The 16,001-nt window shown below is 37.8% G+C and overlaps 1 protein-coding gene across 1 annotated transcript; it reads right to left on the reverse strand.

Moving 5' to 3' along the window:
* Positions 1 to 4,720: 4,720 nt before the first annotated feature.
* GSG1L2 (GSG1 like 2) lies at positions 4,721 to 15,730 on the reverse strand. The gene is made up of 5 exons (XM_032212073.1): positions 15,436 to 15,730; positions 7,492 to 7,539; positions 6,786 to 6,938; positions 6,147 to 6,258; positions 4,721 to 5,012 (listed from the first exon to the last, which is right to left on the reverse strand). The coding sequence occupies exons 1-5, from the start codon at positions 15,728 to 15,730 to the stop codon at positions 4,721 to 4,723; spliced, it is 900 nt and encodes a 299-aa protein (XP_032067964.1).
* Between the last annotated feature and the right edge of the window lie 271 nt (positions 15,731 to 16,001).

Here is a 16,001-nt window from a genome sequence, read left to right on the forward strand (position 1 = left end):
TAGGAATTTCCCCAGTTCTCCAATAATGGGAGATGACTGAAGTTTAGCACACTTCTTAAGCACAGTGGGACATCATGCCATCCTGTAGCGAGGTTTGAAAAGATTTCAGAATAGAACAAACTGCGCTGTGTAATTTCTACATCCATGGCAAACCAAGAATTAATTGCAGGATTTGTATTATCCAGAGAAGCAGATTGCTAACATTATTCCCCAATTGCAAAAATTATTGCAATATGGAATTTTATCAAAAGTAGAAAAGGGAAAATAACCAAAAATGGGGCAGGGGGAGGGGTAGAAAAGGGCTGATTTGCCTTACCCACTTCTAACTTGCTGTCCTGTTGGTATTATGAGATTACAAGTTCCCAAATTCCCTCTAGCAATACTTCTGGAGGGCATTACCGTTCATAACATCATTCTGGCTACTCTCTCCCCCACATTGTCTACAGACCTATTAAGAAATAGAATTTATTTGCTTCTTTTGAAAAGAACACATACTGCTACCAAACAAGATATTTATCCAGCTAGTAATCGTCCGTCCACCCACCCACCCACCCACCCATCCATGCATCCATCCATCCATCCATCCTCTTCATTTTCATGGACTTTATTTGATAAGGAGAAAAAGCTAAAATAAAATATATACAGAGGAAATCCAGTTTGGAAATGGATGAGTGTGAGCTCTGAACACAGACTTTAAAACTTTTCTCACACTGACGTCATAGAACAGTTTGCCAACCTCAGTCTTACTCCATAACCCCAGCCATGATTTATACATTCTTAGGGCGGTGTTTCCATACTGCAAAACACTTACCGATTTTAAACCACAAAAAGAGCTCAGAGAATTGGGACAAGGCATTGTGCAGCTTTTTTTTATTGCACAGCAAGAATCAAATTCCACCAAACATCACTAGTGAAGAAAGACGATACAGGGAGACGACATGAAAAAAGTTCAATCCTCAAGCACACCCATCGTAACTTGAACATTTGAATTTAAGTGCCAAATTCAGATTAGGTTAATATGGACCTCCAATTATTTCAGAGATCCAGCTAAATATATGGGAAACTGAATATAAGGGACAGGGATTTGGCAGATCAACACACTTTCCTCCCAACATTTATTACAGAAGTTTTACACTATGCCTTGAAAGCAGACAGTTACAACTTTTTCAAGCAGAAATCACAGTGATGTCTTCTTTTCCATATCAGTGTCATCTGGCATGATAAATTCACTAACATTTCTACAAGCTCAATCTAGTGAATCCTTCTCATACTTATTTGAAAGTAAAACCTGAGGTGGCGCAGTGGTTAGGGTGCAGTACTGCAGTACTGCAGGCCACTTCAGCTGACTGTTATCTGTAGTTAAACTGTTCTAATCTCACCGGCTCAAGGTTGACTCAGCCTTCCATCCTTCCGAGGTGGGTGAAATGAGGACCCCAGACTGTGGGGGCGATATGCTGACTCTGTAAACCGCTTACAGAGGGCTGAAAGCCCTATGAAGCGGTATATAAGTCTAACTGCTATTGCTATTTAAAGCAATAATTCAGATTATATCTGTTTGCCAGTTTGCTACACTTGTCTCATAAATCTGGGGACATACAATATTTCCTCTAAACTACATTTGGGCCAACATCTAGATGTTAGAACACTGTCTGATTATACAAGTTGCTTGGTAGGAATTTTTAATGCATTTCAGTATATCAGAAATAGGCTTTTAAGAGTAATGTATAAAACTCTTTTATTGCATCTTGCGAATCAATGGTTTGTTTGACATTCTATACATCATTTGTTGACCCAGGCTGAGGAACTGCATCTGAGTGTGGCATCTGAGGTATCTAGAAGTAAAATACAATAGAGGTCTTTTACCCCATCTAATGTGAAGATGGGAAAATGGTACCCATAGGTAGGATTCGAACCATGACCTTTTCTTTACTGAGTTCTGAAATCTGTTAGAGGTTCTTTCCTGAAGCTAGTACTCATGATGTTACCTAGTTTGGCTAATGAAACGTTTGCAAGAAAACAACTGAAATCAGAGAGCATCGAGGACTCCTTATTTTAACCTTGAGTTACAAATATTCTCCTTTATTGTGTCCACCTCTTCTCCAAAACCCAAGGATAAGTAACCTGGGCACAGGATTTTTCTCTTCCTTTATAGTCAAATCACTGTTTTCTCTGAATTGTACCCTGATAACGGAAGGGTCCTGCAACTTGGCTCAGGATGAGTTGTAACTGGTTTCTCTATGCTAAGACAACTTTGGTCATTTTTGGTAAAGTTTGATGATTTAAGGATTTTGTCCTCCTATTCAAATAATACAGGCTGCTTTAACTGTCACTCACAGCAAAAATTATAGAACTCTTAATCTAAGGCCAAGAAAGGCATCAAGATTGAGCTGTTAAATATTATACTTCATAATTACTTCCTTTGTTTATTTCACCTTTGTCTACAGCCAAAAGTATAAAACCCAGTTGGTGAGATTTGCTTGCCAGATAATAATTACCTGCTGAAAGGATCCCTTGGCACTGGAAAGTTAAAACATGAAAGTTTTCTTAATTACTTGCTAGAAGGGAACTTTTGTCGGTGCCTCTCTGGGCATTATTAAAAGTGTGTGGTGGTTTTGGAAGTGAAACTCCATTCTGAATTATAAAACTTCACTTCTGATAACAAAGGTCTACTGAAGTTACCCAAAGCTGAAATCTCTTAAAGATGTTTTAAGGGAAAAAGGACAGATCAAAACAAAACAAAACAAAACACAAAACTTTTATTTGCTCTGTATTTAGCTTCATCAAAATGTATGAATAATCATAGAAGAACTTTTTCTCTTCTATCCTTTTAGAAATATTTAGCATTTTCTCAATATTATTAACTACTGGTATACATCAGAGGTGGTATTCAGCCGCTTCTGACCAGTTCTGGAGAACTGGTAGCGGAAATTTTGAGTAGTTCGGAGAACCAGTAAATACCACCTCTGACTGGTTCCATTCCCATCTATTCTCTGCCTCCCGAGTCCCAGCTGATTGGGAGGAAATGGGGATTTTGCAGTAACCTTCCCCTGCCATGCCCACCAAGTCACACTCAGAGAACCAGTAGTAATTTTTTTTAATCCTACCATTGGTATACACATCAAATATACCAGTTGTAAGTTTTCAATATAATGCCATTACTTGGTCAAGATATAATGCCATGGTGCAGAGAGGAATTAACTGTAAATGTGCTAGACCCACTAAAGAAAAACAAGGACTTTTCTGCATTATAACCTTAAACTGCCTGACTCATATGCATAAACTGTCTAACAGTAACTGGTCTATTGGTTAAGGCACCAGGCTAAAAACCAGAAGAGTCTCAGTTCAAGGCCCACTTTAGGAATGAAAGCCAACTGCATGACTTTCTTCCAGCCACTCTCTCTCTGCTCAATTTATCTCACAGGATTGCTGTTGTAAGGTAAGTAGGAGGAGGAGGGAGTATTAGATATGCTCACCATCCTGAATTATTTATAAATATAATAAAGGTGGGATTTAAAAAATAAAGCTGTTTTCCTCCACTTTGGTCACAATGATGCCTGATATAGACCATGCTTACTATGAGCCCCCTCCTGCTTCTCATCTGTCTGGCCCATGTCAAGAAATCAAGCATTAGCCTCTTTTTTTCCAGCAGGCAGATCTGTAGAACATAAGTTTTCCATGGAGACATTTCCATTCTGGTATGTCCATCAGTGGACCAGTAAGAAATTTAAACAATTGAAAATACTGTTTTACTACTTTTTCCAAATGACTAGGCTAGGAAATGAAATTGCTGGAACAGTTCTATCAATATAATCTGGTTAAAAAAGAAAGATTAAAAAAAGAAAGATTTGCCTTTTCATTGTTATATCTGTAAAAAAAGAAAAGACAAGAAAGGAAAGAAAGAAAGGAAAAAGAAAGAAAGAAAGAAAGAGAAAGAGAGAAAGCAGTAGCAATAGCACTTAGTTTTATATACAGCACCCCGGTGGTTTACAACGCTCTCTGAGTGGTTTACAAATGTCAGGATGTTGCTCCAAACAATCTGGGTTCCCATTTTAATAACCAGTCAGAATTGATGGTTGTGGGCAGAGTCAGTCTGCAAAAACCTCCCCAGTTCTCTGGTTGAGGTCCCTTCAGAAGTGGATTGGTAACTTGGCACAAATAGTCACGAAAGGCAGTAGCAATGAGCAGGTGAAAAGAAGGGTTCCTGTAATGGTATGTAGTAGCCAACAGAAGTCGAACCATGTGTCAACAATGAAATGAAGTCAACAGATTAAGCTGATAGCACAAGTTGGAAACCACTGCTTTTGATGCACAGCAGGGAAGATAGGCAGAAGTTACCTATCTGATGGGCTGGTATGGATAGAGGATGCTGTCAATTGGGCTGCTATTAGCAGATCTCAAGAAATGGTTGTTGATACATTCTCATGCTGGAGCATCCTGGTTGTACAAATGAATTGTAAGTCCCACTGGAATCAGTGGAATTTTCCTCTGAGGATATCTGTATGGGATTATGCTATCAGTCTCTCTCCCTACCTAACTAGTGCTGTCAAAGCAAAAGAGAACACCCCAAATTAGACGTGTTAAAAGTGTTTCCTTTGTAGGTCATCACCATGGCTTTCTACTAGAAGATAAATTCTTAATATACAAAAGAAAATTGCTACATACATACATTGGTACTTTCCATAATACAAAACAAAATCAACAATCCTTGTTAAGAATATTCTTAACAATATTCTTCACAATGTGCCACAGGAATATTATTTAACTCTGCAAATTCCATAGGACTGGATGGGTTGTGAATGTCTGTTAAGGGATGCATTAAGTCCTCGGTTGTTCTCTGGAGGGTGTCAACGTACATCTTCCAAGCCTTTTCTGGAACAGGAGGATTGGATTTAGCTTGTAGACTTCTCTCCAGTTTTTTCTGTTTATATTTAAATTCCAAAATAGTTTTTGTGTATCTGTTCATTGTGGTCACAGAGGAAGCCATGCAGCAGGCAAAGGAAACCCACGCCAAGCTGTCAATTTGAGGGGAAAAAAGGGGTGGGGGGGGGAATGACAGGACACAGTCATTCACAAGTCCACCCCCAGACTGAACAGATCTTTTATACAGTCCCAAGAATTTATACTTATTTCTAACAACTTATCTTTTAAAACGTTTCTCCATCATGTAAGAACATCCTGTTGGACTTGTTTTGCAATTAAACTCACTGGGATTTCACATTTGTGCCTTTATTGCTTCTAAAGTCAGGCTGAATGAGCACACATGAACATTTATAGGGAAATTCTCCGGAGGGAAGAGGCAAATATGTTCCACATGTTCATGGCACGAGTGAAAAAGTAGACATGCACTAGGCTTCATCAGTGACATTTTTTGTCATTCGGTTAGCATTTCTTTTTAATTTACCACAGGACTCCCAAGTAATGAAAAATGATGCACCAAATGAGATGATTTGATGATATTTCAACCACCAATCAGTAGCAATGACACCAAATGCAATTTAGGCTGGTTGAAGGTCATCTTTCTTTTGACAATCCTTGGGAGGATCCCAATCCTAACACTAACATGGCTGCACAAACAATTTTTTTTACTAGTATATAGGGCAGGGGGAGAATGGTTACTGAGCAGCTAACACCTTTTTATAGGTCCTGAATATATTTGTAAAGTATATCCCTTCCAGCAGATCTCTAATTGGCTTGGCTGCTAAACTAAGAAAGCTTATGCAGATGGGAGATTCATTTTCTCATCTCCTTCAGCTACTCCACAACTGTATTTCTTTTGGGCAACTTGATGAAATTCCTGGGGTCAATATATGTATAGAAAGGAATCATTCTTTTGCAAAACCTCGGTGATAGGAAAAAGATAGCTTAATACTGAGCTCTCTGTACTCAGAGAAAGGCAAGATATTTTTCATCTTTGAACTTCACACACAACCTGTTGCTGTTAAGATGTCACCATCAATATTAAGCACTCGTGTGATAACTTCAGAAGTGAGCCTGCAAGTTCCTATGATTCTATTCTCAGACATGGCTACAGTACTTTGTCATTGAGATAAGAAATTAAAAAAAAAGATAGCTTTAATATTAATGGCTCCCTTAGAATGTTTGACTCATGCACAAGTTTTTGTGATATGTTTTGCTTCAAAACTTACCAGTAAGACCAGCCATAATCCCACATCTGAGGCCTCCAGTCTTCCGGACCAAAATTTACTGTCATTTGAAATACGGTTGTATACATCATGTGAGCCACCATTCCAAGGAGACCTGTAAGAGTCAATCATAGTTTCAACAAATTACTCCTTGATGAATTGATTCTAGGGCATGTAAAGTACTGAGTGAATTTCCCAAGGGGTGGGTGGAAGACATATTTGAAGAGAGCTAAATTACGGTGAGATAAATAAGCAGAAGATGACAAGTAGAGAACTAATTCATCCACCTCAATGCCTTTGGTGTGTGAGGAATTGTACTAACTGGAGATGAACTAGGAACCATTCAAAGCAGGTGCTCCATCTTGTTTGGACTTTCTGTCCATTCCTTCACTGTCACTGCAGCCATCACTTCCCAGAAATTGTTTGTTCCTTTGTTGAAATGGGTTTTTTCTCACACAAAAACATCCTTTAATATGGAGAGTTTGAGTATCAGCAGCTACTTATCTTAGAAGAAGATAACTCTTCCCATCCTTAAGAACTGATCTTTCTATGCCTGGTATAAAAAAAAATAATTTCTTTCTATTGACCATTTCTTCCTTTGGCTTACTTTAACTCTCAGCAGAAGCAATACCAAACTGTTACCTGCTAAAACGGTGAATATAGCAGCAAATGCATTAAGCTTCAGCCCATCCAGGACACTGATGGAACGACAGATTTCAATCAACATGAGAGTGATGCCCATCAGGAGTAAAATAATGTAGAGGATCTCTGCGGCAATGGACAGCCATAGAACTCCTGTAACATATATACACATACACACACAAATCAGTGCACCAAGACCATTTTAAAGACGTATTTTGTTTCTATAAATTAGCAATAGAGCTACATACTGTACGTGGTTATCAAATTTGATTTCTTTTCAGAGGAGCTGGCAATTGATTTTAAGGATGGGTGAGTATAACCACTTTCCCTAATCTGGAACTCATCAGATGTTTGAGACAGTAATTATCAGCATTCTGCCATCAATTTGCCATGAGGATTGGACTCAGCCTGCAGAAGAGTATTGCTTTTCCTGCTTCCAAATTAGAAAGCCAGATTGGACCACTTTAAGATTTATCTCTAAGCTGATATGTAGACTGACTGCATGGAGAATGAAGGACTGTCTCATCCAGGCCCAGATTTGATCTTCAGCAAAAATTCTGAACATCCTTCTAAGGCAATGTATGTTTCATAAAACTCTGTGTGTGTGTGTGTGTGTTGTGTGTGTGAAAAGATTGTTTTCCCCTGTGATTCAGAACGCTAGATATAAATATAGAAAGAACTTGAAACACTGACAATATATAATTACCTTGAACTGCTGGGGGTGTCAGGCTGATGAAGCTTCTGCATTTCTCACCTATAAGGCACATAAAATGAGCACTTGAAAATTTAAAAAAAAAATAAAAAAAGAAACACAAGTGTCACATTTGCCCGCTCAGGTTCTTATCTTCCTAACATTTGTAGGAACAAGAGCTTCCCACAAGCAGCAAGTTGGAAGCAGATGGCGGGGATGCCAGAAGCACCGAGATAAAATGTTCCACTGCTGTTTTATTTGGAATGCAAATCTCTGTGGAAGTCATCTTTTGGGAAAGCATCCATCCACCTGGTTTCATGTGTCTTATTCTGGAATTTGTTTATGGTACCAGAATGCAGATCTAACCAGGGAGCTTTTGTTCTGGAGTCTTTCTTCTCACTTGTGTTACTTGCGCTTTTACAAAAGGGGCTGTTGGTAGTATAATCTATCAGCACATTTATGTTTGTTCTCTCAAATGCCAGGATAACATTATCTTATCAGAAACTCCCCTGAGGGAGTCAGTTTATCACCCAGTAGCACAGAGTCTCCAAATAACCAATTGTATCTCCTATTTATGGAAATGTAGAAAAATGTTTTGTACCAAAACATGCAGCATCTTCAGAGAGACAACTTAGTGGATAAACCCTGAATAACATTGGTATGTTTCAATATTATTTTCTGGATTTTAGAACAGGAGTGTCAAACTCACGTCATCATGGCGACATCACGTGACATATCAGGATTTCCCCCCCTCTTCGCTAAACCAGACGTGGCCAGTGCATGACGCATCCACCTCGTGGGCCAGGAGTTTGACAGCCCTGTTTTAGAAGAAGCTCCCCCATGCAATGTCTGCATGATGGAAGTTGTATACAACTTCCATCATGCACACATTGGAAAAAAAATATTTCAGGACTTCTGAAGAAGCAATAGTGGATTAAAAGACAGCTTTATTTTTAGCAATGCTCATGATTGCAGCAGAAAATGGAACTGGTAAAGGAATTGGGTCTACAAACTTCTCTCTGGACAAAGGAGAAGACTTGGGATTGCCAAGAGTACTCCTTACAGATGGTCCCCACATAAAACTGTGGTCTCTGGTAGATTTCAGAGGCCTGGGGAGAGTCAGTTTTGCCCAAAATGATGGCATATTTCCCACTTTCCCTCTTAATCACATTTACAGGAAATGTGTAAATTCTTTTTTTATACTAACAATCTCCAGAATGATGAGTTTTATTATACTGGGTGAAAGATTTATGCAAGTTTAAAACTTTAAAAAGCTCTTTATTTGGACATAAGTGGAAAAAGCATAATTAAAATGTGGATTTGGGAATTTTTTAACTGGACTAACAATCCAGTCAAGATTGACTGGAAACAAAACTTTGAAAAAGAAAAATTGGAATATTTCCTGTAATTTGTTTAAAATTATATTAGAAATATATAAAGATTATATATCTTTAATATATATTAAACAATAAGAATATCTTTATTTATATTTTAATATGATTTTTAACAAACTACAGGAACTATTTTACTGGGGAAATGTTCTGGATGGGAGAAAAACATGTTAAGAGAAAACTGGGAGAGAGCCTTCTCTGGGAGAGCACCTTCCTTCTGGAATGAGCTGCCCCCAGAGCTTCGCATAATCCCCGACCTCCGGTCCTTCCAATTCGCCCTAAAAAGTTGGCTTTTCCAGCAAGCCGGCCTGGCCTAAACAAAATAAAATAAATGATTGATTTAATTGTTAATTTTAATCTAATATTTTAAATGTTATTGTTAATATTAATTGGGTTTGTTTTTGGAAACTCTATCTAATTTTCTTTTTAACTTTTGCAATATGTGGTTTTTTTTTAATGTTGTACGCCGCCCTGAGTCCTTTGGGAGAAGGGCAGCATATAAATCCAACAAACAAACAAACAAACAAACTGTGAAGGCTCATTACTTGAAGCAACTAAAAAAATTAAAGATTATAACTAAAGGAAAAGATTTACTAATACAAAATGGAAAAAAAACTATTTTAATTCTGGAAACATTCACGGATGTTTCATAACAATATACCTAGAACTTACTTTTTAGACTGTCTCATACAGTAAGAATGGGCTTAAAAAAGAAATAGAATGAAATATAACAGACAATCAGGCTGGTTTGGATTCAGATTTAAAATTGACAGGATGCAAGAATAATACTGACAAGGAAGTTATATAGGAGTAACAAATGAAATTGACTGAGGTTTTATCAGTTTAAAAAGGACATCCAAATAATAAGCCAAAATAGTTTTAATTCAGAAAAGTGACTTGGACAAATTTTTTACTTCCAAAGTAAATATATTATAAATTCAAAGTAAATCCAAAGAGATGTATTATATTTATGAAATAATTCCTGAGAAAAGGAAAAGAGAGAAAAAAGGGCATTACTTAAAACGATAAATATCAAGACTTTTAAAAATAAAATAAATGTTTACCAAGTTGGCTGATTTGATCATGGCTAGACTGTGTATGCTTCTTTTTCCCTAACAGCTTTTCTTTTTTTTTCTTTTTTTTTTCTTTTTTCTTTTTTTTTTTCTTTGTATTAAATGTTTTATTCATTTTCATTTTCAATTTTGTACATTCACTTATATACTGGATATTTGCAATAATAATAATATAATAGTAAGAAAAAAAAAACCCCAACCTAAACACAACTCATAAACCCAACCTATCGCTTTCATACACCCCTTCTTCTCCCCCTCCAACTTTCCTTTCTCCCTCCAACGATCACCCCTCCTACTTCCCTTTCCCCTCCTATCTTCCCTTCTCGCCTTCCTCACCCTCCCTCCCCTCTCATCCTCCTTACATTCCCCTCTTCCTCCCTCCTTACTTCTCCCTCTTCCTTTCCTCCACTTCTCACTATGGTGTATTTCTCTATTCCTTACGCCAAAAAGAAAAAAGAAAGGAAAAAAGCAATAAGAAAAAAAAAGAGAAAAATAAAAAGAAAAGATAAGGAACAACAGTATACAAGTGTATTCTTCTTATTCTATATATTGAAACTATATCTCCACCCACCCACCCACCCCCAATGAACCCCCCTCCCTAACAGCTTTTCTTGACTACGACTGAATGATGAAACTTTTAAGAGTTGTTGTAGATAAGATATGGGAAGAAGAGAATTTTTGTTGTATTCTTAGAGAAAGTGACAAGCTAGGGTATTAAAATTGAGAGGTGAGGAAGAAAAGATAATAAGAAATAAATTTTGTTGGACATTATTTGAAGGGTATACAATAAGCGATTATAGAGAGAGGGGGGGAGGGAGGGAGGGAGGGAGGGAGAGAGGGAGAGGGAGAGAGAGAGGGAGAGGGAGTTGTTATTTCTGGTATCTTTTGCTAACTACAAAATGCGACTGTATTATTTGCCAATAGATAAAAGATGAGATTTGGGGTGACCTTTTTTTAGTTGCAGCATTAGAGAAGGTGTTAAGATAGTGTTTGTGCTTGTATTGATAAAAAGGGGGGGGGGTCATTTCTTTCTATATTTCTTTTATTATCTCTTTTAAAATGTATTTTCCCTTCCCCCCTTTTTCTTTTCTCTTTGCTCTTTCTACTTTTTTCTTTTTTATATTTCCTTAGTTTGTATTGGTTTTTTTTTAATCTTTGTATTTTTTTATAAAAACTATTTTTAATAAAATAATAATAACAAAAAGGGAAACGTTGGTTTAAGTGCTGTCGGTGATATGACCACATATCACTGTGTTTATTTGGAGGTTAGACAACCTTTTGTTGTGGGTACTTTAATCTGGATTTTTCCATAGATTAGGTTTTGGAGTTCATGGATGAAATTTTTTCAATGCTGAAGAGTTCGTGTCATAGCTCCTTTGTTCTTATTTTACTTTTCTAATTTTCTCAGTGACTTTCTCTCCCTAGAAAAGTTACTGCAATTCTGAACCTCTTCTCTTTCCCTAAACCTCTTCAAGTTCTCTTAGCCATTTGCTTTCTCTTCTGATTTAACAGTTAAATATGCTGTAATTGTTGCCAAATCTGGGGCTGAAACCTTTTTTTTTCAATTCCAGAATTTGGTCCAATTTTTCTCTCTGCCCCTTACTACAAAATCTCTCTCTCTACAACTGTAATGATTCAACTCAGATCGTTACAACTGCTTTACTATTAGAATATATAGAAGGGAGAGCAGCAGTCAGTCTTCTGATGGACAAAGCTATGTGTTACCTCTGCAATAGGCGGTTTCTAAATTTACTGTCCTTTGGTGAAGTGGATGATGTTGTCTCTTCTAGCATTGCTTATTTTATCTTGTAGCTGGAATCATCTGAAAATCAAAGTGGGTGAGCCTTGTGCTATAGGCACAAATGTATTGCACTAACCTATGATCATACCACTGCACTGGTCCAAATTGCCTGTGGAGTGACTCAGTAGAATACTGTTTAGAATGGAATGGAGTGTGGAGAAAACTTTAGGTAAATCATTGTATAAATCCTTCCAGTTTGGGTAATTCTAATCTTGCCAATCCAGTCCCAAGAAAGAGATATACAGTACCTGCTGTGAAAAACATCTCCTCTTGAGCAGACTCTGATATGAAATTTGCTTTGAGACAGGCCAGGTCAAGAAACAGATACTACTGGAATTCCAGTGATGCTACTTTATTGTTGTAAGCTATAATAACAGAATTTGGAAAGCCTGTCCATAACCTTTGCTGTCCACCACTTTTTTTTAAAGAGAATAAGATCAAGGCAGGGTGGTTTTGAGCCTCACATTTTCTTTCTTCTCAGGGCTCAGTAATGGTTTCACCCCCACCCCATTTTGGAAGCTAGATCAAAATTCCTTTGCACTTTCTGAAGCATTTCCTGTACGTGTGATACAAGGAGATTCAGAAATAATACAGGCACTAAGTATAAAACACTTCTTTGAAGAATGTAGAAACTGTTAAATATGTTCTATTTTCACAATGATTGCCAATGCATGATGCAGCTTGGACTCAAAGAAATAAGAGCAGATATATGGATGGGGGCTCAGCTTGCCAACAAAAAGACAATTTGCAGAAACAGGCAACTGACCTGAGTGTTTTGGTGTAATAATTCACCATCCTGATGAAAATCAGATCTAATGTTTAAAAAGATAACAAAACTAGAAAGCCGTTGTGATCCATGGGCCGGAAACCAAGTTGTAAGACTAACAATATTAATAGTGAGATGCAGCTTCCATCTTCAGGCATGCAATGAAGGCTGACTGCAACCGGCAGAAAGAAAATGAGCTCTCAGGGCAGGACTAGCAACTGGCTTCCAGCACCTCATCTGTGACCCATATAATTGTCTCAAGAGTGGGTGGAGCCAAAACCTTCAGAATCTTCTCTTTGGGAGGATTTATGTAGCACCATGAGTAAGATGGGTTTGCCATATATTCATTCAGCAAGAGAGGTCAGCTTTTTCATAGTGGGGGTGAGAAGCACAGAGAATTAGAAATGAAGTAGGGAGAGACACATCACATTGGCAGGAACAAGGGTATCCTTTTTTTCCCGTTTGAGGCAGAGAAATTTCAGGAATTTGTTTGTTCTAACCTGAGGTAAAGAATTGACCCATAATACTTTTATTGTTACAAGCTTAAAAATGGCAGGAAACCCACGCTGGCAGTCAGTCATGTCTCCAGAGGCTACAGTTTGGACATGAACTCAGGGAGCAAAACCTTATTTATTTTATTCAATTACTTGAAAATGGAGGACCCCTTTTCATTAAAAGTAAACACGGTGGAAGATTTATTTTGCTTCCTTCCTACAAATAAGTAAGGCACAGCATTCATAAGAGCACATTCCGAGGGCTCAGTGCATTTTAATATCATTTCCTTAGGAATCTCAGTACTACCATCCTGTAAAATGGATCAGTTTTCTCCAGTAGGGCTGATGCTCACAGGGGAAGGCTTTCCAGAGGCCAACTAGCCCTTGTATGGTCACACAAGAGGTGACATTAGGGCTCCCATTCTATGCTTTTTGGGGGGTGAAAGGAAGATCATTTCAGCAAATGGCAGTTCCAAAACTTTTGGATATAAGCTGTATCTATATCTTATATTAATATCTAAGGCAAGGCAAGAGAGGGAGATGACCACAGTTTTCAAAGAAAAATCAGCCTGAAACCTTCTCTAAACCTAATTTTCATCTATATGTGTGCTTTTCATTCCCCCACCTGTCCTCATAAACAGACTTATTCTTGCTCAGGAAAAACAATTACAGGTAACTAAAAGGGTGCTGTGCGGCAATTGTCAGTGACCATTACAGTTTAATGTCTTTTACTCAGCCTCTATTTGAAGATAAAATAAAGGTTTGGAAATCCCGCATTTGATCTGCAACATTAATTCTGTCCTTGGCTGCCTACTCAGGTTTCCTATTCTGCTCAGTTATAATTTGAATCATTCTGCTAATGTTTTGGTAAATGTGTAGAGTCTGAAGAATCCATATACCCAATAAAGGAATGTGATGAATCTTTATACTTAATAAAAGCTATTATATTCTTCACGCATTAAAATGATGAATAGTGTCAACAACTCCCTCTTATTTACTAATATAGATGAAAGGCAATTACCCTGATTCTCCCAGAATCCATCTTTACTGGTGGTCCCAAACTTCTGAATAAGGAAACAAGGTGTTATCTTTTTCAATCATATGCTGTATTTGGAGGAGCTTGTATTTTAAAATACAAGCTTCTCCAAATTCCCCAGATTTAACACCAATTATTATTCTGCATAAAAGTGTCTGTATGTGTGATTGTGTGTATCCTAAAATTGGAAAGAAAGTGAAAAAAAATTCTATCCCACTTTTTTTTACTTCTTTTATTTATTTATTAAAAAGATTTATATAACGACCTAACCCATTAAAGGTTACACTTTTCTAGTTATTTTATAAATTGGGTGAAATAGATAACATTATGAGATTTAATTACTTCTTTTCCACCCAAATACTATTCATTTTAGTGTTAACTCTGCTGTATTCTTTGCAAACAATGTCTTAGAGTCCTTTAAAGTCTAAATATTTATTATGACTGGAGTTTAAGGCTCTGTATAGTTTCTGCCAAATCAGGCAATGGGCCCATTTCTCTCCAAATAGCATTCTATGATGCCCCTTCTTGTATTGAATAAGGAGAAATGGGACAAATCATTTTAATCCCTGTAATCCTTTCTCCCCCTTCCAACCCCATATTAGAATAGCAGGAGAATTTTGATCTGTGAATTGCCTAAAGGGATGAGCAATAATTATCAACACAGCTTTGGGAAATAACTTTGCAACAGATGCAATCGGGTAATATATTGTATCCTCCCTTAAAGCATTTCATAGACTTTGAAGATTATTTTAGAATTGGTTAGATATGTGCTAAGCCATGGTTTGTTTTATCCCCAATTTATTGATCAAATCACCATGGTTACAATTACGTGTGTTAGCACATAAATCATAGGTGAGAAACCTTGTACTGTAACATGCAAAGCCAAATCAAATCACATTATAGACTAACACAATGTGTGAAATTTAACAGCTTGTTTATAAATAGGTTGTAAGTCATATGTAAAGAAATGCTTCCATTATACAATTGGAAGAGTAAGGCTTAAAAAATAAATGAAACAGCTAAAATCTGAACATTGTTTTTGCCAGGTGGGAATAGCAATCTGACTGGATGATCCTGAAAAATCAAGCAGCAACAAATCTGATTATTACTTGGATGGGAGACCACTGAGAAATCATAAATTATATTGGGGTGTAAAAATATATCTAGAAGAAGACAATACCAAATTACTTTCATAAGTTGCACACAGAGCTATAGTAGCTATAAGCTAAGGAGATAATAGGAGTCAAGCTTCATTCCAGAGGAGGCGTTTTTCTCGCAGTTGTAACCTTGGTTGCACCACAGCCACCCAGCCAAAACGTGAAAGAATTGACACAATTATCTTTTCTTTCAAAGAAAATCAGGACGAGGAAGACTGTTTCCCAGAAGAAAGGCACTCACCTTTCCCACTGATCATCTCTTCACAAGAATGCCAAATACCGGCATGAAACTTTCGATCCACAAACTTGTCGTCTCCCGTCTCCCAGATGTACTGAACCATGCTGCTGTCATTCCCACCTGGGCTGTTCATCCCAATGCAGTGGGTGCCACCTGCAAGTCCACTGCAGAATGGTTTGGCTACCTTCTGGGTTCCTTCACACCAGTAGCTGCTGCTGAAGGCTGTGATAGAGAAGATTAAGGAGAGGAAGCCGAGCGAGAGGGCTGCCGAGGCTCTCTGCCGCCTGTCCACCCCCATTGCCTGAGAGCTGCCTTCTTGTAAAGGCAGCAGGAGGCAGCATTCAAGGATGCTGGAAACACCCACTGCTGATGCTCTCGGCTGCACATCCACTGAAAAGCCCCCCTCTGAATTTTCCCCATCAGCAACAGAGCAACAATCCCGAACTTAAGGGGAGCAGAAATGCCAACACACACTCCAGGGATCAAGTGATCTGAGCCTAGTTTATCACAGCTGAGACCTGAAAGCTGGGAGCTCTGCTCCAAAGCTCTTGTCACTGCTGCCGGAGATC

The sequence above is a fragment of the Thamnophis elegans genome, chromosome 2, assembly GCF_009769535.1.
Source record: "Thamnophis elegans isolate rThaEle1 chromosome 2, rThaEle1.pri, whole genome shotgun sequence".
Lineage (NCBI taxonomy): Eukaryota > Metazoa > Chordata > Lepidosauria > Squamata > Colubridae > Thamnophis > Thamnophis elegans.

Excerpts from the sequence above, each read along its gene's own strand:
- GSG1L2 (XM_032212073.1), bottom strand. The coding sequence starts at position 15,730 with ATGGGGGTGGACAGGCGGCAGAGAGCCTCGGCAGCCCTCTCGCTCGGC. Across the intron at positions 6,259-6,785 it reads TATATTCACCGTTTTAGCAG|GTCTCCTTGGAATGGTGGCT; the intron begins GTAACAGTTTGG and ends TGACTCTTACAG. Across the intron at positions 5,013-6,146 it reads GATTATGGCTGGTCTTACTG|CTTGGCGTGGGTTTCCTTTG; the intron begins GTAAGTTTTGAA and ends TCAAATTGACAG.